Genomic DNA, 27,600 nt, shown 5'->3' with positions numbered 1-27,600 from the left:
CATCTGTCTCTGGGGAAGTATCACTGTAATATACTATACTTATTTGTATTGGTATCGCAGGTATTTTAGAAAATAGTTTTGTGCTAAAACAACGTGTGGCAAAACACTCCATTATAAAAAAATATATTAAGGTCTCAGCAAAAAAATCACACTGTTTTTAACAGTAAATTCCGTTTAGACAGATTGTTGGCATGTGAAAAGATGTTCATGATGTTCCAAAAGTTACACCCTCCTTTCCCAAAAACAAGTTTCTGAAATAAGCATAGGAAACATCTGCATGGAATCATAGATTTTATCTTTTTTCTTTTTTTTGCTAAACATTCATATCCCAAACATACACTTCAATGTATATAGTGACACTCAAAAATAACACTTAATCAAGTAACAGTGAAGGCATTTAAGATTGGAGAGTGTGTGAACTGTAAAATTAATCTCTTAATAGATACACTGAAAAACACAACAAATACCAGCGTGTTAAGATGTGTGTACTCTCCACACAAAATATCACTTTCATAGAAAGAATGCCTTTGTTACTGAGGAACTCTGCAACACCTCCGAACGTCATCAAATACAATGGTATAATAATTCAAAATATACTAGACAAACCCAAGTTATAACAATAGAAATATCCCATAAAGAAGCATTCATTTCATAACACACTGTCAAAGTTAACCCATAAAACGTCTGCTAAAACATATAATTGTGCTTTCAGTGCATATTAGTCTGTCTCCATCCAAAGGCTCCAGTGTTGTGTGCCCTGTGTGTCAGCAGCATCGACACTTTAGAAAGGCCTTCCATCGCCATAAACTTCACTGCAGCCATCTGCATATATGTCTAAAACATTGCCTGCTCAGATCACTTAAATCGATCAATTATCATACAGTATGCGTGTATCTAAGACTGGTGCCAGTTCCACTGGCAGCTCTGCACAACATATTAGCGATCGACTCAATCTGTATCGCTGAAACGTTACAGATTCCGCAAAATAAAGGTAACTTCCAATTGGGCTGACATTTGCGGCGTTTAACGTGAATGCAGTCGTCTCCGCTAACGCGGGAAGGTTTCCTTTCAATTTCAAATCGCGCCGTAACGCTGAACCTTCGCGACACGGCTTGAAGAGAGCCCTTAGTTCAAACTTAGCATAGCATGCATACACTATAATGTAAGGCCTTCCCAAACAGCGGGACACCCCAACATAGGGAGTGCGTTATCACTCAAGCCAAATAACTAACCTTACGACTACGCCTGTCTTCTTTCTCTTCACATTGTACTGTAAAAAAGCTGTACAGTCTGTATTGGAATGTATGCCTAAATCGATCATGTGACGCAGTTCTTACTGATATATCAACGAAACGCTATTAAACCTGTGGAGCACTAAACAATGGAATATAATTCAGCATCAGTAGACACATAGTATAGTCATCAGTTAAGGCAGTACAAGCAATCATCATGGGAAGACCAATACAATTATTAAGCAATACAAAATATTGCTTACATCGATTCCAACAAATACAGTTGATTTCAAGTGATTTCTTTCCCGTCCAAAAGACACAAAGTGCATCGACCATACCCGAAGTGTCTGTTGGTTATCGCCTTAATACCTGATAATACCACAGCTGTGGGAACTGTCCAATCAGAAATCAGAGCAGCTCCTCAAGACGCACATCAGCGATTGGTTGTTTCAGAGCAGCTCCTCAAGGCAGACCTCAGCGATTGGCTGTCTCCAGAAGCAGAAAGAACTGAATTCTGGGAAACTGAAGGTGGCGCTCTGCTCCTTACTGCGTAAAGGGAAAACGTGCTCCACCAATTCACTCAGTCGGCCGTAGCTACAGTGAAAGACAGGGAAGGGGTTAGATAACGGTTACTGTACTTACTGACCAAGGTCGGGATTCATTAAAAGGCACGTTGTCGACAAGCGCACTGCACTAGACTTTGAAGGTCATATACGCTTGAGCCTACAGCCACAGCATTTTACCGTGAATGTGATCTCCGCGAACATCAGACGATCTCCACGAACGCCTTTAAAAGGGGCATTTGTCGGCAATTGAATCCGGCCAAAATACTCCCCAAGAAACCCACACTCCTGACATACAGAGAGATAAAAGAGTCATTATGATTACAATCCTGTGAAGTCGCTACTTACGAAGTCTTATTGCCTTTCGATTGCTCTAGGATGAGCTCCCCTTTGGGGTTGACTGTGAATATCCGACACACTGGTACACCCACTTGCTTGTAGGCAAACACATCCTGAGCCAAAAACAGAGGAGTAGTCTTAACAATCACCATAATTCTGATCTTATTCCAAAATAAGTACACAATGAGAAGGTAAAACAAAGCTTACATTTGCTCTGTTTCCAAAGGCTGCGTAGAAGGGATGTGTGTTTGGGTAGAAGAGGTTCTTGATGTCTGTTAGGCATTCAATCTTGAACTTCTCTGGCTTCTTTTCAATCACCTCCCTGATAAAAGGTTAAGTAGAAAGGAATCAAAAAGCCTTGAAATTTAACTATATTATAATGCTATTACAACGTTATTACTATTCCAAGCAGACTGTACCAAATAGGAACTGAAAGATCAGTTTTAACTCTGAAAGGCGGAGAAGAGGAAAGAAAATGCATTGCAATCTAACTATATTACAATGCTATTACAAATCCAAGCAGACTGAACCAACTGAGAAGTTAAGGGTGAGTTGTACCTGTGAAATGCAGAAAAGAGGCTGCTAGGGGACAGCATGAGGGGTCCTCGAGGCAGGATGGTTCCCCGGTCGTTCACCCAGTACAAGTACCCTCTGGTCATGTCCGCCATGCCGATTGCCCGCGCCGAACAGTACAGGAATTTGTAGCCATTCCTGAAAAAATGCACATTGAAGTATAACTGCAACATTAGATCCGTCTCCTATCCACCATTTCATGTGAAACAGGAATGTGATTAGTCATGCATTGACTAAGTGGTGGATGTGATAAATGGTAGTTCTAGAGCCATATGTATCAAGCAACTTAAATAGGAGTGCTGACAAGGATCCGTTTAGCATTTTAGGTCGCAATGAATAAGATAACATGGACAGGGGGAACCTGATCCTCGATCAGCACTCTTACTCTGAGACGCTTGATACATACGCAGGCCCTGGGCTAGGGCTTACTTACTCATGCACTGAGTGGTACAGCTTAGCAATGCCTTGATGAGTCCAGTCTTTCCCGAGCTGAGGGAGAATTTGGCCAAACACGTCAGACCTAAGAAAAAGGAGCATTTGGTGAGACATAAAAACCCACACCAGTAGAAATTAGTAGAAATCCACTTTTTGTAGCTGAAAGACGATGACCAGAGCTTAACCATGATGTTGCATACAGATTTAAATCAATAAGTCATCATTTTAGTCAAAGTATGATATATCTGGGCTTGAAGTGACAAATCCAACCTCCCCACTTCGTGCAAATCTGTGTGAATGTGGTGTCTTTTCCTATGATATGACATGAAAATTATTTGAGGGCTGGGTTTTATTTGAATGTTACCACCCACCAGCATGGCATTGTTTATTAATCAGAAACAGCGGCAAAGTTATTCCTCTTTACGACTGAGATGAGCCAAACAGCCGTGGGTCCACAGAGCCATGGAGCAAATAAAAATAGGGGGTGCATTAGATAATTTGTCAATTTGTACTTATTTTTTTAGCTAGTCTGTAATATATATATATATATTTTTTTTTTAATTACCAGTTTATAAATGGTTGCGTGAAACTCGCTCCCCCCCAGTCACCCAAAGATGAATGGTTTTGACCACTAAAGTTTTGCTTCACTACACGCTCCACTGTTTTGATTGGTGTAACGTTAGCTAGAAACCACAAGTGTCTATTCAGATAATGAAAAGTTAACCGCAAAAGAAAATTCAAGGAAGAGCCCTTCGTAATTATTAGGACAAGTGAAGCATTTTTTCTTCTTTTGGCTCTATACTCCAAACATTTTGATTTGAATCATGCAATGACTATACAGTTAAAGTGCATACTGTCAGCTTTAATTTGACCTATGAGAAGACACAAACTGGTGCCCTAAAATGGTTCCCCTATGGTATCGCTCTCATGAACCCTATTTGGTTCCAACTTGTACCTTTACATTTAAGAGTGTGGGATTGATACATCCATTTTTATACTTGATTCTTGAAGAACTGATTTGTTTGAATCCCATATTTCACCTTTAAGTGTAATTATGTGTAATCGTGTGTTTGGACAGAAGACTGTCTGATTACCAGACAGACCTCCAACATCGAACAGAAGATGAGAAATTAAAAGATCAGGAGAGGATCTTAATCCCATATCAGATGTTGAGTCTCCTAAGAATCTGAGGTTGACTTTTGGGCTGCAACCTAGGAGTTAAGACTGAGGGGACTGACTGGGTAATGTCGTTAAACAGAATTGAAGGCCACTTTACTTGGTGATGGTGCCGTCGATGTCAGAGATGATGACTTTGTCATCCCAGTTCCACAGGTAGATGGTGCCCTCGCAGCGACACGTCCCCTGGTACTGGGTGGTGATGCTAAAAGTGACGTCATTAGGCCCCTCCCTCAGCTTCAGACTGACCTATGAGAAGACACAAATAAACTGGTGCCTGAGAGAGTGACTTGAAGAAGTGGTTTCCAAAATCTCTTCTGGGCACTGACAGGTGCTAACAGTAGGACAAAGGGTGCACTTGCCCTCAATAGCCCTCAATTGCGCTTCCCATTCTGTCACAGAAGCTATGAGGGTAAGGATGCAAAGATGTGCCCTCTATCCAACTCTATGTGCCAATATCACTTTATAGGATTTAAATAATATCACGTTATAGGATTTAAATAATATCACTTTATAGGATTTAAATAATATCACTTTATAAGTTAGAAGCTCTTTACTATCTGGTCAGACGAGAGGCGGAGAGACTTCATGTAGGAGTGCGAGCCAGTTGGTGGAGGTAGCTCTGTGTGCATGTGCTCAGTAGGTGCCACTGTGTTGAGCTCTTTCGATTCTTCATCGCTGGAGGAGTCGTCTATTGCTTTCTGCCTGCATGTCAAATAACAACAACCTCAGGTCAACATCAGACTTCCTAAAAACAGTATAAGATTAAACTAATGTGAGTAAAGATTAGGGGAGTGAGTAGTTACTCTGAAAATATAACGACAGGAATGACGCTTCTCTAGACATCAGTTATTAAAATGAACATCCAGCATTTGTATATGCTGCCGCTAGAGGGCAGTATCCCAACACTGAATTGTCACCAAGCTTCATTTACTACAGAAAGAAAAAACACAGATGAGACTCCCAAACAGGGTCCCTCATGCATGTTCTCAGGGGCATTTCCTATGAATCACTGTTTTTCCAGGGCTAATATAGTTTCCCATTGGTTGGTGTAATGATGAATATGGGTGAGGCGGGTGACATCACAGTGTGAATAATTGGGCTTCCCCTTGTGAAATAACGCCAGGGAGGGGTGGTGGGGGACAGACAGGGTGAGACAGGGTGGTGCAAAGCTGACTCACTGTGGCACTGCTGGAATCTGTTGATCGAGGACAGGGCTCTCTGTGTCTCTGTGTTGGGACTCGTGTCTGTCCATCTTGGCCTCTGAAGACTGGAGAGCAGAGCAGACAACATTAATCACCCGTTAATGAAACGTCATCATGTCAACACTGGCTGTATATGGCCTAGTGTTTTTCCTTGATTAATAATGGAATTACTGTCCATTTATGAAATGAAAAAATTATTCCTAAGATTATGCAGTACAATTAGCACATGGTTCTCCTCACTCTGATTTGCTTAGGCTAATTTACAACGGAAATGCAAATCCAATGGGATTCACATGGGAACTATTTTCTGCCCACACAAAAAAAAGAGTCATGAGGAAAGAGATGGTGAAAATCATGGACCATCTGTTTAAGGTGACAAATGACAGTATCAGGAAAGCTGTTCAGCTAAGGTTGATTTCATTACGGGTACTACAGAGTATCAATACCAGTAAACCTACTGCAAAAACACCCCGTTGTCCCAAATGGCACCCTATTCCCTATATCAGGGGTACCTGATAATTAATTGTAGCCACCTGGTGTCCTAGGTCTAAATCAGTCCCTGATTGGAGGGGAACAATGAAAAAACACAGTATAACTGGCTTCGAGGTCCGGAGTTGAGTTTGAGAGCCCTATATAGTGCACTATTTTGTGCACAGCCTTATTGGACCTAAGTATTACACTGTATAAGGAATAGGGTACCATTTGGGATGCAGTCCCTACCTGTTTGACGCTGCTTTTCCTCCAGAACCACCAGCGGCCGGACTTCTTAGGCATCTTCTCTTTCACCCATGCCTCCTCTGTGGCCTTAGATACACATGAAGTATTTATGAGTACATGCACAGAATGTTGAAGTTCTAACATACATTCATAATGCATAACATGTGCTCTACCTTGGGCAGGTTCTTCTGGAAAGCTTGCATACTTAGTATCAATGGAGCTGCCAATGTCCAGTTGTAATATCTGTAAAAATAATAATAATAAAAAAAAAATATATATATAGTGCCTTCAGAAAGTATTCATATCCCTCGACTAATTCCACATTTTGCTGTGTTACAGCCTGAATTCTCATTAATCTACACACAATACCCTATGACAAAGCGGATTGTTTTTTATTTTTAACTCAATTTTGTCACAAATTTAGTGATATCCAATTGGTAGTTACAGTCTTGTCCCAACGCTGGAACTCCTGTACAGACTCGGGAGAGGCGAAGGTCGAGAGCCATGCGTCCTTCGAAACACGACTCTGCCAAGCAGCACTGCTTCTTGACACATTGCTCGCTTAACCCGGAAGCCAGCGGCGCCAATGTGTCAGAGGAAACGGCTGAGCCACTCGAGAGGCGGAAACCTGTTTTTAGATTTTTTTTTCAAATGTATTGAAAATGAGATACAGAAATATCACATTTACATAAGTATTCACACCCCTGAGTCAATACATGTTAGAATCACTTTTGGCAGCAATTATAGCTGTGAGTCTTTCTGAGTAAGTCTCTAAGAGCTTTGCACATCTGGATTGTACAATACTTACACATTCTTTGAAAGATTCTTCAAGCTCTGTCAAGTTGGTTGTTGATCATTGCTAGACTGTCATTTTCAAGTCTTGCCATATATTTTCAAGCCGATTTAAGTCAAAACTGTAAGTAGGCCACTCAGAAACATTCAACGTCGTTTTAGTAAGCAACTCCAATGTATATTTGGCCTTGTGTTTTAGGTTATTGTCCTGTTGAATGGTGAATTTTCCTCCTAGTGTCCGTTGGAAAGCAGACTGAAGCAGGTTGTCCTCGAGGATTTTGCCTGTGCTTGGCACTAATCTGTTTTTTTTTATCCTAAAAAAATCCCTAGTCCTTGCCGATACGCATAACATGATGCAGCCACTACCATGCTTGAAAATATGAAGAATGGTACACAGTGATGTGTTGGATTTGCCCCAAACACTTTGCATTCAGGACATAAAGTTAATTTCTTTGCCACATTTTTTTCAGTTTTACTTTAGTGCTTTATTGCAAACAGGATGCATGTTTTGGAATATTTTATCCTGTACAGACTTCCTTCTTTTCACTCTGTTAATTAGGTTACTATTGTGGAGTAACCACAATGTTGTTGGTCCTCAGTTCTCTCATATCACTGCTATTAAACTATGTAACTGTTTTAAAGTCACCATTGGCCTGCTGTTGAAATTCCTCAGCGGTGTCCTTCCTCTCCGGCAACTGAGTTAGGAAGGACGGCTGTATGTTTGTAGTGACTGGGTGTATTGTAGTGACTGGTTGTGGCTCAGTTGGTAGAGCGTGGTGCTTAGAACGCCAGGGTTGTGGGTTTAATTCCCACATGGGGCCAGTAAAAAGAAGTATGACAATGTATGCACTCACTACTGTGAGTCGTTCTGGATAAGAGCATCTGCTAAATGACAATCATTTGTATGTCTGCTAAATGACAATCATTTGTATGTATTAATACAATATCCAAAGTGTAATTAATAACTTCACCGTGCTCAAAGGGATATTCAATGTTTGCTTTTCTATATTTTTACCTATCTACCAATAGTTGGCCTTCTTTGTGAGGCATTGGAAAACCTCCCTGGTCTTTGTGCTTGAATCTGTGTTTGAAATTCACTGCTTGACTGAGGGACCTTACAGATAATTTTATGTGTGGGGTGCAGCGATAAGGTAGTCATTCAAAAATCATGTTAAACAATGTTATTGCACACAGAGCGAGTCCATGCAACTTATTCTCGGAGGACCTGAGCCCTAGGACCATGCCTCAGGACGACCTGGCATGATGACTCCTTGTTGTCCCCAGTCCACCTGGCCGTGCTGCTGCTCTAATTTCAACTGTTCTGCCTGCGGCTATGGAACCCTGACCTGTTCAATGTGATTACTATTATTTGACCATGCTGGTCATTTATGAACATTTGAACATCTTGGCCATGTTCTGTTATAATCTCCACCCGGCACAGCCAGAAGAGGACTGGCCACCCCTCATAGCCTGGTTCCTCTCTAGGTTTCTTCCTAGGTTTTAGTTTAGTTTTTCCTAGCCACCGTGCTTCTACACCTGCATTGCTTGCTGTTTGGGGTTTTAGGCTGGGTTTCTGCACAGCACTTTGATATATCAGCTGATGTAAGAAGGGCTATATAAATACATTTGATTTGATTTGATTATGTGACTTGTTAAGCACATTTTTACTCCTGAATTTATTTAGGCTTGCCATAACAAAGTGGTTGATATGCTAGACATTTCAGTTTTTAATTTTTAATTAATTAGCAAAAAAATAATTCCACTTTGACATTATGGGGTATTGTGTTTTGGCGAGTGACGCAAAATCAATTTTAAATTCAGGCTTTAAATTTGGAAAAAGTCAAGGGGTGTGAATACTTCTGAAGGAACTGTGCAATAATATAATTGTGATTAGTTCAAGGAAATCTACAAATTGTGATCTTCTGTTCAAAATGTCAGTCTATGATGCAGGAATATGAATTAGTATGAGTAGGACGGCTGAACGACTCACCGGTTTGAAATTCTAACCACCAAATTGGGATTGTCAATGATTGCTGGATTTTCAGCAAATTCATGATATGTGATGATGTGCTCCATGAATTTCTCTGCAATAAAAGTATCATAGCATTTGCATCTTCAAGGTATCCTAATCTGCTCATCATTATAGCATATCTATTGTCATATAATATAATATAACACATTATTATTTGTGGCATTGTGAGTAACAGTGTACTAGTTAGTTATTTGCATACTTATCAAAGTGAAGCCCTAGGTTGTGTCCCAAACGGCACCCTATTCCCTACAGTGCCTGGTCAAAAGTAGTGCACTATATAGGGTGCAATTTAGGGCACACCCCTATTCACTATAACATAACACTTACATACAATAGGACACTTTACCTTTGGAGATTTCAGAGTTCTCTCCGACCCCTCCACAGAGAGACAGGGTGATGTCTGGTAGATCCCCAGCCGAGTCAGACAGACACTCTGTCCCGCTGTCGGCCGCTGCACTGCCCACAGACTGGGGAGACTGGGACCCATCGCACCGGCCAACCTCCACCCAGTGCTTAGGGATGGTCTCGGACTCACTGCAACACACACACACACAACCACAGACTGGTCAGTCACTGCAACACAACTCTATGGGCCCTGGTCAAAAGTAGTGCGTTATAAAGGGAATACGGTGCCTATAAAGGGAATAGGGCCTCAATACATGGGATGAAAGGCATGATGAGGTACCTCTTGGGAGCTAAGTAGCGCGCGACGACGTCAGGCTCCATAGCGTTCAGGTCGTCCAGGTAGATATCCTCAGGCCCCTGGTGCTGACTCCTCTTCCTCACACCTTCGTCACACACAGACGAATAATCATAATTCACTTAAACCATTCACAGCCCAATTCCGGGTGTAGTCAATAACACTGTCTGAACCCTTAAGGCTTGCGCACATAGCACCGAATGTGGATCAAATTTTTGTCTGCTGATCGTTAAGCGCGGTGTTTTAGGGACCACCAGCTGTAGAGCTTTGACTGACGACATTATCACACAATTCTACATGTAAAATTGGTGCACACTCGCACATTTAGGCAGGCACTCTGAACAGAGGTTCTAAGTACTCTTGGCTGGGTCATTCCTACTATGTGTCTTTTCTGTCCCCAGGAAATATAATTTATTATTTAGTGTAAAATGTGGATTCCAAAAGGCTTTACCTTAAAAATAACAAAATATGGATCTTGAAAGGGAATTGTATACATTTTTAACACTTTTTTTCAGCGAATGTAGGCGTTTTTGCCATGTTCCCGGTTATTATTCATCAACTTCCACAAGAAATATAAGCCATAAAATTATAAATGATAAAATACTTAATCTTTCATCACTGTTTTATAGACCTAGTTAAATTCACTCTCATCAATGTTTTCTTTCCATGATGTTTGTATTTTCTGTTAGATTTTCTGTTTGTCCCTGATATCACTTTTCACCCTGTTAGTTTATTGTAATTCTTCTTTAAGAAAACAACCCCTTCCTACAATGACACCACATTCAGGAAGAGTCATAATTTATTTGGTGGGAAAACAATGGTGCAAGGCTAAATAAATACAAACACTCAGTTTTATCCATTTGTCCATGTTTCATGTTGTTAGTCTATGTCCCACTCGTAAATGTTCACCCTGTCAGGCAAAATTATAGAGAAAATTAACAAAATGTATATATATATTTTTTAAATATGTTTGATAGAGATGTTGAAATCCTGCTCACCATTATGGTAGCTCAATCTTGATCACTCACAGAGCTATGGCTAATTTAGGTTTATGTTCTACCCTGTTAGGATTATGTATTATGTACCTAACAGGTTGGAAAATGCACCTAAAATATGTTGCCCCAAAACTTTTTTCTGATATATTATATATTTTCTGATATACTTTCCCCCCCAAATGTTATGAGGTCTGGTAGGAATGACCCGGCCAGCACACGCTATTGGTGTGTCTGAGGCCTTACTCATGACCAAGCCATTTTCTTTCTGTTGCCATCAGACCATTCTGTAGTGATAGAGCTATGAGGTACTTAAAATAAGGGACATAAAACATCATATAGGGGACATAAAACATCAAATGGAGGACATAAAAGTAATGTAAAGCATTTGTTCATACTAGCAGTCATTAACAACAGAGGGCTATGGAATGCCATCATCCGGCACATTGTGCTGCCGTAAGCCAAAATCTTTATAAATGGCCTAAGTCATGTGTTATACTTGATCAATAAGCTATTTATATAAACCGTCTATGCATACTTTCAATTTGTTTTTTTAAATACTTTCGGTTGCTATTTAAAGCACAATTAGTACCTCTCCTCTTGGAGGGGGAGTCAGTCTTGGAGCCGATGGACCCCAGGTCCCCGGCCATGCAACTGGCCCCACCGGCAGTAGAGCCACTGTCCCTCTGGCTGGAATCAAGCACACTGGGAGGAGTGGAAGTCCAAGGGCCCCTCCGTTCAGGCTTGGACGGGATACAGAGGTCTGGACTGGGCTCCGACATTAGAGCACCTGGTTCTGGTTTGAGGGGACACGGTTCAGGTTGGGGTGGGCAATGGTCATGAATAGGTTTGGGGGGATGATGGGGTTCAGATAGAGGGTCGGGTGGGTGGTGTTTTGAGCTGAGGAGGGTATTTTGTTTGGGGGTCCGGGGCTCTGGTTTGACGATGGCAGGTCCACACCCTGGGTCCAGAGAGGTGTGCAGGCCCCCAGCCTCCACCTCCATGGCCTCTGAGCTGAGGATGACCCTGAAGTGTGTGCTCTCTGACGGGGTGATAGTCATCGTCTTAGGCAGCTCCGAGGGCTCTTTCTTACTGACCTGGACAAGAGTCAATATGAAATCAGTTTGGCATATTTCCATCTCTATATAGGGAATGTAGAGACATTTGAAACACAAGATCTAGGTCTTACCCTGGTGGATTCTGGGAACTCACCCCAGGACCACTGCATGTGTGACTCTGCTCTGAGCATGCTCTCTGATAACTTCACCATCAACTCTGAGTCGCTCTTTGGAGACATGGGCTCTGACAGGGATCTTGGGGATCTGTTACAATCGAGAAAACAGCACAACACATACACAACATGTACTCACAGCTCCACAGGGCTATTCAATCAATGTTCTGCTACCATTTTAATGAATATCTACCTAAAATGAGGTTCAATCCAAGGCGTGTTATAGAGCAATACACTGGACATCTGACTGCGCCTTTTAAGATAACTGAAGCTTGAGCCGACGTCAGGGACATAACCTTCCAAATAAAAGGCTCATTAACGGCTGTCCAGTGTACTGCTCTATAACATGCCTTAGATCAGTGCACTCCAACCGTGTTCCTGGAGAATTACCCTCCTGTAAGTTTTCAATCGAACCCTAGTTGTAACTAACCTGATTCAGCTTATTAACCAGCTAATTATTAGAATCAGGTGTGCTAGATTAACTACGTTTTCTTTTTTGTTAAGTCCTAAGGAAATAAAAAATCTTCCTAATGATCCTGACTGTTTGCATGATCTGTGTAAATATTTGAATAGGAAGTTATTGACTGAGCGACTGAGTGAGGGGGTCATACCTGTGGCTGTCGCCGGGAGACCAGTCTCCATCAGAGAAGGGGTAGCTGTCCAATGAGTGGAGGTTGGGGTGCTGCCTGTGTTCCACTGTGTCCTTCACTGTAGAGAACAAGGGGGCCCTGAGGGAATGAAGAATATCCCCCATTGACCACAGTGTTAACACTCCCTATCCTCTACACACACTGTGCTGAACAGACCCACCCAGACCCAACCTGAGTGTACCTATGGAGTCATTGAGCTCCTGTTAGCACCCTCTGTCTGGGGGGGGGGGGGGGGTCAGCATCTAGGGGCAACTTCACCCTACTCCTCTGTCCATTTACCTGCCGTTGTTTTGTGTACCGTGCTCCTCGTCTGAGCTCAGTTCACAGACCTCCTCACCACCAGCAGTGGAGGCCTGTTGCTCCTCCTTCCGGGGGTCTGCTTTGTGCTTCTTCCTACGTCTCTTCTTCTTCTTCCCTGCTGTGGTGCTGGGGGGAAGGAGGGGGGTGGAGGAGGAGGCTGGGTTTTGTGAGTCCCCCTGGGGCGGCTGCAGCCCACCCTCCAGGCCCGACTCCCCAGCTCTGGACTCTCTGCCCCTCCCCAGAGCCTCCTCTGTGGGGATGGGCGACGTCACAAGGTGGGCAGGGATTATCTCCTGGGTCGGGGTGACAAAGAGATGACGAGTCACAACAAGATCACGTTATAGACTACGTCCCCAATGGCACCCTATCCCCTACATGGTGCACTACTTTTGCTCAAAAGAAGTGCACGTTTTAGACAATAGGGAGCCATTTGGGACATATACACAGTCAGTAATAAGCTGTGTCAACAGTGGTTGTCATGAAACCGATAAAAAAAATCTCACATTATGCTGCTCGGTTTCCTGAACAAAGAAGGCCTCTCCGTTGTCCCCCAGCTTCATGTGCAACTCCACTGGTTCTCCATTGATCTCAATGTCAATCTGCAGAGGGAAAGGACAGGTCAGGCATCCATTTATGTATCAAGCGTCTCAGACTAGGAGTGCTGATTTAGGATCAGTTTTGCCCACGGATGTGGGGGGCACTCCCCCTCCCAACTCAATTTCAAAGATTTTACTGAGTTAGAGTTCATATAAGGAAATTAGTAAATTGAAACAAATTAATCTTGTGTGACCACCATTCGTGACACATCTGATCAGGCTGTTGATTGTGGTCTGTGGAATGTTGTCCCACTCCTCTTCAGTGCTGTGAAACTGGAACACACTGTCGTACATGGCGATCCAAAGCATCCCAAACTTGCTCAATGGGTGACATGTCTGTTGAGTATGCAGGCCATGGAAGAACTGGTACATTTTCAGCTTCCAGGAATTGTGTATAGATCCTTGCGACATGGGGCTGTGCATTATCATGCTGAACTACACTGCTGCTACTCGCTGTTTATTATTATCTATGCATAGTCACTTTACAAATTGCCTTGACTAACCTGTACCCCCGCACATTGACTCAGTACAGGTATCCCCTGTATATAGCCTCCTATTGTTATGTACATTTATTGTGTTACTTTTTGATTGATTAGATTTTTTTTACTTGATTTAGTAAATGTTTTATAACTCTATTTCTTAAACTGCATTGTTGGTTAAGGGCTTGTAAGTAAGCATTTCACGGTATTGTATTCGGCGCATGTGACAAATAACATTTGATTTGAAACGTGAGGTGATGGCGGTGGATGAATGGCATGACAATGGGCCTCAGGATCTCGTCACAGTATTTCTGGGCATTCAAATTGCCATTGATAAAATACAATTGTGTTTGCTGTCTGTAGCTTATGGCTGGCTACCCATACCATAACCCCCACCGCCACCATGGGGCACTCTGTTCACAATGTTGACATCAGAAAACCGCTCGCCCACACAACGCCAAACACGTGGTCTGCGGTTGTGAGACCAGTTGGATGCACTGTCAAATTCTCTAAAACGATGTTGGAGGCGTCTTGTGGTAGAGAAATTAATACTCAATTCTCTAGCAACAGCTAAGGTGGACAATCCTGCAGTCAGCATGCCAATTGCACACTCCTTCAAAACTTAAGACATTTGTGGCATTGTGTTGTGTGACAAAACTGCACATTTTAGAGTGGCCTTTTATTGTCCCCAGCACAAGGTGCACCTGTGTAATAATCATGATGTTTAATCAGCTTCTTGATATGCCACACCTGTCAGGTGGATGAATTATCTTGGCAAAGGAGAAATGCTCACTAACAGGGATGTAAACCAAAAAATAATATTAAGTTAAATATACTTTTTGTGCATACGGAACATTTCTGGGATGTTTTATTTCAGCTCATGAAACATGGGACCAACACGTTTATATTTTTGTTCAGTGTATAAACAGTTCACTCACAATGTTCAGTACCAGTCAAAAGTTTAGACACACCTACTCATTCAAGGGTTTTTATTTATTTGTAACTATTTTCTACATTATAGAATAATAGTGAAGACTTCAAAAATATGAAATAACACATGGAATCATGTAGTAAAAATATATTTTGTATTTGAGATTCTTCAAAGTAGCCACCCTTTTCTTGATGACAGATTTGCACACACTTGGCATTCTCTTAACCAGCTTCATGAGGTAGTCACCTGGAATGCATTTCAATTAACAGGTGTGCCTTGTTAAAAGTTAATTTGTGGAATTTCTTTCCTTCTTAATGTGCCAATGTTGTGACAAGGTAGGGATGGTATACAGAAGATTGCTTATTTGAAATGTCTAAAACCAAATAGGGCTAAGAAAAATGAGTCCATCATTACTTTAAGACATGAAGGTCAGTCATGTCTTAAAGGAAAATTTGAAGAACTTTTAAAGTTTCTTCAAGTGCAGTCGCAAAAACCATCAAGCGCTATGATGAAACTGGCTCTCATGAGGACCACTCTCATAAATGCACCTCAGATTGCAGCCCAAATAAATGCTTCACAGAGTTCAAGAAACAGACACATCTCAACATTAACTGTTCAGAGGAGACTGGGTGAATCAGGCCTTCATGGTCGAATTGCTGCAAAGAAACCACTACTAAAGGACACAACAATAAGAAGAGAATTGCTTGGGCCAAGAAACACAAGCAATGGACATTAGACCAATAGAAATCTGTCCTTTGGTCTGAGAGTCCAAATTTGAGATTTTTAGTTCCAACTGCCGTGTCTTTGGAGACGTAGAGTATGTGAACGGATGATCTCCGCATGTGTGGTTCTAACCTTGAAGGAGGTGTGATGGTGCTTTGCTGGTGACACTGTCAGTGATTTACTTAGAATGCAAGGCACACTTAACCAGCCTTAACACTTAACCAACCACAGAATTCTGCAGCGATACACCATCCAATCTGGTTTGCATTTAGTGGGACTATCATTCGTTTTTCAACAGGACAATGACCCAAAACACACCTCCAGGCTGTGTAAGGGCTATTTGACCAAGGAGAGTGATGGAGTGCTGCATCAGATGACCTGGCCTCCACAATCACCCTACCTCAACCTAAATGAGATGGTTTGGGATAAGTTGGACTGCAGGGTGAAGGAAAAGCAGCCAACAAGTGCTCAGCATATGTGGGAACTCCTTCAAGACTGTTGAAAAAGCATTCCTCATTAAGCTGGTTGAGAGAATGCCAAGACTGTGCAAAGCTGTCATCAAGGGAATTTGTGGCTACTTTGAAGAATCTAAAATCTAAAATATATTTTGATTTGTTTAACACTCTTTTGGTTACTACATGATTCCATATGTGTTATTTCATAGTTTTGATGTCTTCACTATTAGTCTACAATATAGAAAATAGTAAAAATAAGAAAAACACTTGAATGAGTAGGTGTGTGCAAACTTTTGACTGGTACTGTATTAGTGTGCTTGCTTCAGCAAGATCACTGTAAATATTCAACATACTTATTATTGTGTGCTTGCATGCACAAAACAACAATGTGCTGTATGTAGACTAACACCATGATATGGTTAATGAAAGCAAACTGGGCCAGATGATTACCTGCTTGCAGTCTTAGGCTGCGTTTACACAGGCAGCCCGATTCAGATTATTTTTCTGAAAAACATCTGATGTGAAAAGAACTGATGTGATTGGTCAAAAGACAATTAGTGGAAAAAACATCATAATTGGGCTGCCTGTGTAGGTCTCTGTTCAAAAGAAATGCACTATGTAGGAAATAGGATGCAACTTGGGACACAGACAGAGGGATAATGGTCTGTTTCAGTAAAGGAATAAAATGTTAAATGTTTTATGTAAAGGCTAAAAAACATATATGTCCATCAATAATACAACCAGTGAAGTAGCTATATGAATTTTCAAAGGATCCTATAAAAGATAGCATCATCACCAAATCCATTGCCTGATGCTGGGTCAATCCTCCCACACTGTTACGTTACATTACTCTCTGTACTGTATCAAGGCCATCTCTCCTCCGTTATGCAGAGGAATATCTAAAACTGTGTTGCCATAGTGACTGAGGCGAGCGGTAGCAGTAGGGGCACAGTAGGGGTGGTACTCCTCCTGACTGTGTCCCAAATGACACCCTATTACCTATTTAGTTCACTACTTTTGACCAGATCCCTGGTTAAAAGCAGTGCACTAAATAGGGAATCGGGTGCCATTTGAGTTGCAGCCCGGGGATGATGAACTGGGATGGTCCGTCCTCCCCCCATTCACTCTCAATTGCTCTCTCAGAAGTACTTCTTAATACCTGGATCTGTGTCAGGCAGCAGCACTTCCACACGGCAACATGAAAGGGCCCTAATTACACGTCAGTAATGGATGTGATAGAGCGAAAAAACAAATGGCAGTTTAGAATGACAGGGTTCCATTACAGACCTAGACAAAGTTTTTCAGCATCCTTCCATCTGCCAGAGATGATGCAGAATATAGCAGGAAGGTGTAAGAAAGATTCTGGGCAGGCAGCACGTAGCCTAGAAAGGTCACTGGTTTGAATTCCCAAGCCGGCTAGCTGAAAACTCTGTCGATGTGCACTTGAGCAAGGTACTTGACACTAGTTGCTCTGGATAAGAACTTCTGCTAAAAATGTAATATGGGTGGGTTTAGCTCTGGGAATTTTTTCACTGGGGTTACAATATTCCGTTAACTTTCCCAAAATTCCCAGGTTTTTCAGAAATCCTGGTTGAAGGATTCTGTATTTCCTGCGTATTCCCTCCCAATTCTAGGAATCTTAAATGTTTTGCTAAATGATCAGAATTTTGCATCCCTACCTACCTATCACCGCAAGGGTTTTGGTCTGGAAATATTAGAGGCCCACCTGTTTTTACATCCTGAAAATAATTTTCTAAATAATGTATATATTTTCTTTTTATGTTTGGACACAGCAAAAAAAAAATCTATGCAGAAAAAACCCTGACCTCTCTTTCCCAAATATCCCCCGAACTCACCACTTTCTCCTTGGAGCGCAGCACTCCCAGTTTCCCGAAGCGTACATGGAAGGGGGAGCAGTGGAAGGTCCCGTCAGGCTGTCTGACCACCACCACGTCGATGCAGCCTGACAGTGTGGCCTGGTTAATGCCCTTATACAGCTCCTTCACTGTCACCAACACCTGGCCTGCCAGCTGGCCCACGTAGTTCATGGTGTCTACCTGTGGATAACACACACACAAAACCAAATGTAAAACTTAAATATCATATTTACATAAGTATTCAGACCCTTTACTCAGTACTTTGTTGAAGCACCTTTGGCAGCGATTACAGCATCGAGTCTTCTTGGGTACGACACTACAAACGTGGCACACCTGTATTTCTAATTTCCTTTCCTTTACAACAGCTCTACTTACTCACTACCTTTACAACAGCTCTACACAACTACGTGAAGTGCAAGAAGTACTGTATGAATGCCCTGACTTCTGTTGAGGCCATTCTTGCACTGACTTCTGCTGAGGCCATATCACTGCATGGCCAATGCAGAGTTGGATTGACCATGCGCCTAGATGCAAAATGCACCTGCCAATTTGTGCATATTCATTGATTCATAACTTCATTGTGTGATCATTTTTTTTGAGGACAGATCAGCATACATACTACATACTATATACATACTATATACATTTTATGGACACAAGTCTATTTGCAATAGTTTTATTTTGTTTGGATTTAACTCTATTTTTTATTTCTATTTGCCATATCTTTCATGCTGTTTAAAAAAGTTCTTAACCTACAGTATTTATGTTTTACGGGCACAGTATGATTTACATTAGTTATTGTGTTATTAGTTGTTATTAGTGCCAACCTTCAGCTCCATTCAACCCCTCCCATCTATCTCTTAACACCATTGATATTGGATTTCTATTTGCCATTTCTTTTTTAACTGTGCTGTGATGTTTCAGGAAAGTTCTGACCCTTTCTATTCTCATAGTTTCTATAGATTGTAAATTTTAAAAATGAATGTTTTTGCTAAACGTATTATTATATTATTGATCGATTGACTATGACTTTTCCGATCACCCAGTAGTGCTATCTGCAGGGTTGGCTCCAGGTAAATATTGCAATTCTTTAGCCATTCCTGGACTTGTGACCAAAAACAGGCTACATATGGACAGTACCAAAACAAATTATCTAATGATTCTGCCTCTTCGCAGCAAAATCTGCAGAGGTGGGAAGGTTGTATCCCCCATATAAATAACATATTGGTTGCAAGAATTCTGTATAATAATTTAAATTGAACAATTCAAAGTTTTGAATCCGGCGTTGTTTTGCGTATCAGTTCATAAACCATGGGCCATGGAGTCGGTACATCAAAAATCTCTTCCCAACTATTTAGCAATCTATATGGCACGGCTGTCAATTATTTGGTTCTTAAATGAAACTGGTATACTTTTTAATTTATCACAATTTTCTTTAACCAATTATGGTCTTTAATGCAAGGCCGACAGACAAGTTCCTTACTTTTTCCCCCTTCCACTTTCCTCTTCCATTTTTGCGATAATGCTGCAATTAGTTGGTTGTAATTTTGGGAAGAGCAGACATTTCCATACTTTTTAGTTAGCTGCATGTATGACATAACTCCACCAGTCGTATTCATGATATCATTTACAAAGATTATTACATTTCTTTTTTTTAATTAGTTTTTTTTTAATCAATTAGTATATGAGTTTAAACACAAATATTTATTGTATTATTTGTTCTTTTCTGGTGGATTAAATAGAAATTGCAACCAACTTTCTATGGCTTGTTTAAAAATATTATTTCCTTTTCAAATAACTGAAAGTGAGAGGTTGTAATCTGAATAAAGGGACAAGGCCTTTTTTGAACATAGGGTGAGACATTCTTACTCATTTTCTAGAGAACCCAATTGGATTTAAGTATAATTTTTTTTATGACTGAAGCCTTTAGTGAGAGGTCTAATACTTTAATATGTAATTATTTCTGCCCTCCGAATTCATATTCATTATATAAATAGGCCCGTTTAATTTTGTCTGGCTTGCTGTTCCAAATAAAATTGAATATTTTTTCTCATATAATATAAAAAAACTGTTCGCTAGGTGTAGGCAAGACCATAAGCAAGTAGGTAAACTGGGATATGACTGAACAGTTCATCAGGGTGATTTTTTCCACAAATAGAAGGTATTTACCTTTCCATGGTAGCAAGATCTTATCTATTTTTGCTAAATATCTTTTCAAATGTATTGGAGTGAGATCATTTCTTTCTTTCGGGATATGTATACCGAGTAAATCCACATCACCATCAGAACATTTTATTGGTAAACTACATGGTAATGTGAAAGTTGTATTTTTTAGTGATCAATAAGTAAAATAGTACACTTATCATAATTTGTTTATAATCCAAAGGGGTTCGAAAAATCATCTAGATCCTCTATGAGGCTGTGGAGGGATCCAAGTTCTGAATTTAAAGAAAACATAAACCATCAGCGTACCATGACAACTTTGTTTTTAAACCCTAAATTTCTAATCCCTTGATATTATTGTTGGATCTGATTTTAATAGCTAACATTTCGATGGTCATAATAAATAGATATGCCGATAGTGGACAACCTTGTTTTACTCCTCTTGACAGTTGAAAACTTTCTGAGAAGTATCCATTATTTGCTATTTTACACCTAGGGTTACTATAAATTATTTAAAAACATTTTATAAGAGATTCTCCAAAACTTAAATGGTCCAGGTATTTATATATAAACTCCAGACGTAATTTATCAAAAGCCTTTTCAAAGTCAGCTATGAAGAGTAGGCACGGTTTTCCAGATTTGTTGTGTTCTATTGTTTCCAGTACTTGCCTTATATTATCTCCAATGTATCATCCATGTAAAAAAAACTGGCGGATTAGAATGAATAATGTCCGACAATCCTTTTTAATTCAATGCGTTATACATTTAGCTAGAATTTTAGCATCACAACACAGAAGTGTAAGGGCCCTCCAATGTTTTAAATGTACTGGATCTTTATATTTCCCACTTGTATCCTGTTTCAGTAAAAATGAAATCAGACCTTCTTGTTGAGTGTCTGATAATCTACCATTTACACAGGAGTGGTTAAAACATGCTAATAACGGTTACCTGAGTATATCAAAAAAGTTTGGTATACCTCAACTAGTATGCCATCCAGCCCTTGAGTTTTCCCAGACTTAAAGGCTTTAATCGCATCAAGAAGTTCCTCTTCTGTAATTTCACCTTCACATGAGTCTTTCTGTATGACTGTTCATTTTACATTATTAATAGAAAAAAAATCCATATGATTAGCTTAGGTTAGAGGAGACAAACAGAAACATATGCTTAAACTACTTTGCTTCCTCTTTCAAAATTTAATTTGGTGAATCGTCATTTGTAACAAGCTGCAAGAGATTATATTTGGTAACATTTATGTTCAAGAATAAAAAATAATTGTGCATTTTTCCCCATATTCCATCCAGTTTGCATTATTATTATAAGATATTACACTTGAAAAAATTCCTCCACTTACTTTAGTTTTTCCTCCAATTTATTCTGAGACTCTATGGTACAGTTTTTTATTGCTATGCTACACTTGTGAGAAACAAGTTCTGGTTTACTTAATTATATCTATGAGTTCTGTCAATTTAGTCATTGTCTTTTGTTTGGAACGCGCCTGTCAATCTTGAGTGAGGACGCATGCGCATAGAAGTAGGCCTATAGTCTACCTGGCCTGCGCACAAATGTAGGCATATAAATGTGCCCATTTGGGGATCTGATAGTATTTCTGATTAGCTTAACGCACCACCACTATTTTTATTTATTTTATTTAACTAGGCAAGTCAGTTAACATCAAATTCTTATTTACAATGACGGCCTACCCTGGCCAAACCCCAACGTGCAGGAGCTCCACAACACTTTTGAACTAATATTGTATAAGAGGAACAGGAGCTCAAGCAGTAGAACATTTGAGGTGTCGGTACTCAGCTCTGGTGAGCTCCTGCCCAAGTCAAGCACTGCTTCTTATCCCTTGCGCAAATAGCCTACAGCTGTGTCTGTCCCGAGCTCATTGGAGCAGAAAACTTCTTGAGCAGGACCCAAGTTAATAGTTAATACAATGTTTCAAATTCGTATGCAGACAGGCCATGTGTGATTTATAGGATATTTATTTTTATCAGGATATTTTCTACTTGCAGGCTGCAATGTTTTTATTTGTTGGCTTATGTAGGATATCTTTACATAGTTGGCAATGGCAATAGAATTACTTTTAAGGTTTGTATCATTTTCATAACTAATCATAATTTTGCTTAACCACATGACAATGATTTTGAGATATGAAGATGTTAATATAAATTAAATGAAACTGTTTCACAAAAATGTGCATATGAAAACCATAACTGGCATGCAGATTGGTAGAAATGGCAAGATAAATTGGCATTCCACATAAGAAAGGTTGCCGACTCCTCGTATAGCCTATTACCGGCAACTTCAGGAGAGTAGGCTAATGGCAGAATCTGCGAAAGCTAGCAGGAGTGGGATGAGAATAGTTGGGTCTTCTGGTTATCTCTGGAGCCCTCTTGAGGTAAGCTTAAAGCATCAGACAAGCTCAATGCATATAGTTTTTATTCAAACACATATGGTGTGTTGTGACGGCCCCTCCCTGCTCTGTCTACTGGGTTTTGCTGTGCTTACTTCCTGCAGGAGATTGGTGGGCGTAGTAGGAGAGGTAGGCGGAACTGGAAGGGTCGTCAGTACTGATGGGGCACACCTGTGAAAGCTCAGCTGTGGCATATGGAAAAATGCACATTTAAAAATTCGGAGCAATCATTTGGTTGAAAGAACAGATGACTTTCGGTCTACAAAGGTTTTTTTTTTTTTCCGGGGACAGTGCACATTTCTATCCATATAAATGTTCTCTTGTACACTTATAAATTGGTATATTGGCCTTATTAAGGAAATTGTCTATCTTTCTATTAACTTTTTTTTCAGGTTGATAGAGTTTGTGATAAAATGTTATAAGAAGTTCATTTTAGAAGGCTCCATTGTTAGGCTACCATCTGGGGGTTTTAATGCTGTGGATGGTACCGTTCCTCTTCTTTCTTAATTTTGCCAAGAAATAATTTCCCCCACAATTTCACCTTGCTCAACATATTGTTGTTTGGATTTCAGGGCAGAAATATCTTCAGAGTGGGTGTTAATTATGTCATATTCAAGCTTCAAAGTGTTCAAAGTCATGGATTGTCTGTTTTAGTATTTCTAATTCTTTATGGGTCTTCTTTTTCTTATGTGAAGAGTAAGACATGATACAACCTGTCATATATGCTTTAAGAGCTTCCCAGACAACAGTTAGGCATACTTAATTATCCACACTGAACAAAAATATAAACTTCACCTGTCACATGATGAATTTACAATGAAAAAGCAACGTCTTCTTTGCAAAAACGCTGCATGGCCATCATCTGTTTATCACAGAAATAATGTAGCCAGCTACATTTCCTAATGTTTTTCTTCAAGTTAATTTTACCGGAGAAAAGTAGGTTGACTACACCAAGAAAAGTAGGATAAAAAGGATAAAAGTAACCACACATCAGTCAGAGTGCTGTCTGCTAATTGAATGCCATTGGTGAATTCTCATCTTGCGTGTACAACGAAGAATTCTGTGTTAATGCGACCCCTAAATGTAACTTACTAGTTATTTAAGTAAACGGCATATGTTGTCTAAGTGATGCGAAATATCTTTTCAAAAGCAAAAAATAAAGCTGTTGGACCAAAACCGAAAGTAAAAGGCTCAAGTGCAAGTCATTCAAAACAAATCTTCGCCCTCCCCCGCATCTCATTTCTCCATAACACGGCGGAGACTCGCGCTTGAGCATTTTACTTTTGGTTTTGGTCCGAAAGTATCACAGCAATTTAGATGGTACAATGATTCCATACACTATTCATTGCTTGTTTGAGCGAACAGTGTAGAATTTTAGCAACCAGGAATTGACTGAGCGATTTCCACTGCATAACCCAGCCACAAAGTCAGAACAGCTATCCCATTTTGACAACAGAAACAAATTGGCGAATATCACAACCAATCCACACTGGTGGATAAGTAATACTGTGAAACACGACGAATTCACTATGACTGCAGATATATTCTGAAATGTTTTTGAAATTACAATGCAAAAATATATATGTGTAGCACCTTTAAAGAAAGGTTTACAATAACAAAGTAAATTCTTAAATATGAGTTGAGGGTAACAGGTGGATTCTTTCAGTTGGATGTTTATATCGCCACAGTTAACATAGATCCATCTCTTGGATGTTGGGGTTTAATACCTTAGACATGTTAGCAAGATATATACAGTGCCTTGCGAAAGTATTCGGCCCCCTTGAACTTTGCGACCTTTTGCCACATTTCAGGCTTCAAACATAAAGATATAAAACTGTATTTTTTTGTGAAGAATCAACAACAAGTGGGACACAATCATGAAGTGGAACAACATTTATTGGATATTTCAAACTTTTTTAACAAATCAAAAACTGAAAAATTGGGCGTGCAAAATTATTCAGCCCCTTTACTTTCAGTGCAGCAAACTCTCTCCAGAAGTTCAGTGAGGATCTCTGAATGATCCAATGTTGACCTAAATGACTAATGATGATAAATACAATCCACCTGTGTGTAATCAAGTCTCCGTATAAATGCACCTGCACTGTGATAGTCTCAGAGGTCCGTTAAAAGCCCAGAGAGCATCATGAAGAACAAGGAACACACCAGGCAGGTCCGAGATACTGTTGTGAAGAAGTTTAAAGCCGGATTTGGATACAAAAATATTTCCCAAGCTTTAAACATCCCAAGGAGCACTGTGCAAGCGATAATATTGAAATAGAAGGAGTATCAGACCACTGCAAATCTACCAAGACCTGGCCGTCCCTCTAAACTTTCAGCTCATACAAGGAGAAGACTGATCAGAGATGCAGCCAAGAGGCCCATGATCACTCTGAATGAACTGCAGAGATCTACAGCTGAGGTGGGAGACTCTGTCCATAGGACAACAATCAGTCGTATATTGCACAAATCTGGCCTTTATGGAAGAGTGGCAAGAAGAAAGCCATTTCTTAAAGATATCCAAAAAATGTGTTGTTTAAAGTTTGCCACAAGCCACCTGGGAGACACACCAAACATGTGGAAGAAGGTGCTCTGGTCAGATGAAACCAAAATTGAACTTTTTGGCAACAATGCAAAACGTTATGTTTGGCGTAAAAGCAACACAGCTGAACACACCATCCCCACTGTCAAACATGGTGGTGGCAGCATCATGGTTTGGGCCTGCTTTTCTTCAGCAGGGACAGCAGGGAAGATGGTTAAAATTGATGGGAAGATGGATGGAGCCAAATACAGGACCATTCTGGAAGAAAACCTGATGGAGTCTGCAAAAGACCTGAGACTGGGACGGAGATTTGTCTTCCAACAAGACAATGATCCAAAACATAAAGCAAAATCTACAATGGAATGGTTCAAAAATAAACATATCCAGGTGTTAGAATGGCCAAGTCAAAGTCCAGACCTGAATCCAATCGAGAATCTGTGGAAAGAACTGAAAACTGCTGTTCACAAATGCTCTCCATCCAACCTCACTGAGCTCGAGCTGTTTTGCAAGGTAGAATGGGAAAAAAATTCAGTCTCTCGATGTGCAAAACTGATAGAGACATACCCCAAGCGACTTACAGCTGTAATCGCAGCAAAAGGTGGCGCTACAAAGTATTAACTTAAGGGGGCTGAATAGTTTTGCACGCCCAATTTTTCAGTTTTTGATTTGTTAAAAAAGTTAGAAATATCCAATAAATGTCGTTCCACTTCATGATTGTGTCCCACTTGTTGTTGATTCTTCACAAAAAAATACAGTTTTATATCTTTATGTTTGAAGCCTGAAATGTGGCAAAAGGTTGCAAAGTTCAAGGGGGCCGAATACTTTCGCAAGGCACTTTAGCTTATACTTTTTGTGCATATCGACATTTTTGGGGATCTTTTATTTCAGCTCATGAAACATGGGACCAACACTACATGTTGCGTTTATATTTTTGTTCAGTATAATTTGAGTCTGTGTGGGTACTTACGTTTGTCCCATCGCACGGCAAAGCAGCGCACGCGCTACACAGAAAGCACTGCTGACTAGTGCAGCACCCCCAAAGTAGCGTTGCGGACTGCTCCATTGACAATAACTTCCGCTGGAACGCAATGAGTTTGATGCATCTGGTGTACAAGAGGTCATATTGACTCAAGACATTTCAGCTATTTATTTTTTACAGCCACACGTTCAGCACATGGGAATGTGTGAAACTTACTCCTCAGACTGCAGTGTCGCCACTTGTGCCAGTGAATAGCTAGCTTTTCACGTGGTACAGACTTGTAAGATGCTTCAGGAGGGCGGTTACTTGCGCTGGCAAAGTAGAGGTCCCGAGTTTGTGCCAGGTATGGGCCGAATCGGGAGGAAGTGGTACTCGCTAAGCATGCAGCGTGACGCCCTTTACACACACATTTGTGTTGTTGCTGAGCTTTTCATTTCAAAGCCCTTGGGAATAAACAAGACTTCGAGATGGGAATGGACTTCAAACTTTTATGTATATCTGCGCATCCTGTTATGACCATCAAGATCCAATGAATACTGCCTGACTCAGTGTATCTGTCATAAGACAGGTCCTAATCTGAAACACACTCAAGTGACAAAAAGATAAGCAAAAAGTAACTGATAAGGCCATTGGCTGACATTATAACCAGTGGAAATACAGAGGCAGTGAACATCATGGCATACAAACTTCAGTTATTATTGAGTTCTTATTAGCCAACAGGAAAAATACTCTGGCCTCATCCATTAACACCAAGTAAAACAAAAACAAAATAATTCACCTAGATGTAATGATTACTTTGCTGTACCGCAGCCTCTGAGTGCCATAGAGAATACACTGAGCACAGATTAATGATTGGATTCATTTAGGCCCAATGTAGGTTATATCTCAATCTTAAAAATACTTTTTTTCTGCTACTCCTTAACCCTGTATTTTGTTATTGCTGGCAATTCTTATCATTAATACCGCTAATATGTTTAATTGTGTTCCTACATTTCTTTATGCGCTTCTACATTGTTCAATTTAGGAGCTCACGTGCTACTTGTAAAAAAAAAAAAAATTCAGTGTAGAGCCAGGGCCATATTAATGCAGGGGTTTACCGGGGCTGCCAAGAGGCATACAAAAATCACATATAAAAATATATATATAAAAAATTATATGAAGGAAATACAGTGCCTTTGGAAAGTATTTAGATCCCGTGATTTTTTTTCAACTTTTATTTTTACATTACAGCCTTAATCTAAAATGGCTTAAAACAATAATATTCTCAGAAATCTACACACAATGCCCAATAATGACAAAGCGAAAACTGTTTCTTTTTTTATTTTAGCAAATGTATTAAAAATGATAAACAGAAATACCTTTTTTACATAAGTATTCAGACCCTTTACTATGAGGTGCATCTTGTTTCCATTAATCATCCTTGAGATGTTTCTACAACTTGATTGGAGTCCACCTGTGGTAAATTCAATTAATTGGACATGGTTTGGAAAGGAACACCCCTGTCT

At 40.3% G+C, this 27,600-nt stretch overlaps 1 protein-coding gene and 1 non-coding gene across 6 annotated transcripts in view; one reads left to right on the top strand and one right to left on the bottom strand.

The window, feature by feature from the left end:
- Positions 1 to 290: 290 nt before the first annotated feature.
- The window catches only part of LOC139367180 (phosphatidate phosphatase LPIN2-like), a 44,098-nt gene continuing 16,788 nt past the window's right edge, over positions 291 to 27,600 (bottom strand). For 2 of the 5 annotated variants that reach the window (XM_071105321.1, XM_071105320.1), the window contains 19 exons: positions 17,978 to 18,178; positions 13,441 to 13,536; positions 12,917 to 13,230; positions 12,599 to 12,715; positions 11,946 to 12,078; positions 11,349 to 11,853; positions 9,750 to 9,852; positions 9,411 to 9,598; positions 9,023 to 9,116; positions 6,414 to 6,483; positions 6,244 to 6,327; positions 5,500 to 5,588; positions 4,876 to 5,023; positions 4,419 to 4,567; positions 3,141 to 3,227; positions 2,693 to 2,845; positions 2,342 to 2,456; positions 2,144 to 2,247; positions 291 to 1,826 (listed from right to left, as the gene is read on the bottom strand). In XM_071105321.1, coding sequence (XP_070961422.1) covers positions 1,682 to 1,826; positions 2,144 to 2,247; positions 2,342 to 2,456; positions 2,693 to 2,845; positions 3,141 to 3,227; positions 4,419 to 4,567; positions 4,876 to 5,023; positions 5,500 to 5,588; positions 6,244 to 6,327; positions 6,414 to 6,483; positions 9,023 to 9,116; positions 9,411 to 9,598; positions 9,750 to 9,852; positions 11,349 to 11,853; positions 11,946 to 12,078; positions 12,599 to 12,715; positions 12,917 to 13,230; positions 13,441 to 13,536; positions 17,978 to 18,169 — 2,886 coding nt within the window. In that variant the 5' untranslated portion in view covers positions 18,170 to 18,178 and the 3' untranslated portion in view covers positions 291 to 1,681. Of the gene's footprint in view, positions 1,827 to 2,143; positions 2,248 to 2,341; positions 2,457 to 2,692; positions 2,846 to 3,140; positions 3,228 to 4,418; positions 4,568 to 4,875; positions 5,024 to 5,499; positions 5,589 to 6,243; positions 6,328 to 6,413; positions 6,484 to 9,022; positions 9,117 to 9,410; positions 9,599 to 9,749; positions 9,853 to 11,348; positions 11,854 to 11,945; positions 12,079 to 12,598; positions 12,716 to 12,916; positions 13,231 to 13,440; positions 13,537 to 17,977; positions 18,179 to 22,672; positions 22,691 to 26,083; positions 26,322 to 27,600 lie in introns of those variants that run through there. The other 3 variants (XM_071105319.1, XM_071105322.1, XM_071105323.1) reach the window with 3 other exon arrangements.
- Positions 7,780 to 7,857, top strand: trnal-uag (transfer RNA leucine (anticodon UAG)). Its single transcript has one exon. It is a non-coding gene; the product is annotated as a tRNA-Leu (tRNA).

The sequence above is a fragment of the Oncorhynchus clarkii genome, chromosome 15 (genome assembly GCF_045791955.1).
Source record: "Oncorhynchus clarkii lewisi isolate Uvic-CL-2024 chromosome 15, UVic_Ocla_1.0, whole genome shotgun sequence".
Lineage (NCBI taxonomy): Eukaryota > Metazoa > Chordata > Actinopteri > Salmoniformes > Salmonidae > Oncorhynchus > Oncorhynchus clarkii.
The sequence above is the reverse complement of the archived record's forward strand: the minus strand, read 5'-3'. Positions and strand labels throughout refer to the sequence as shown.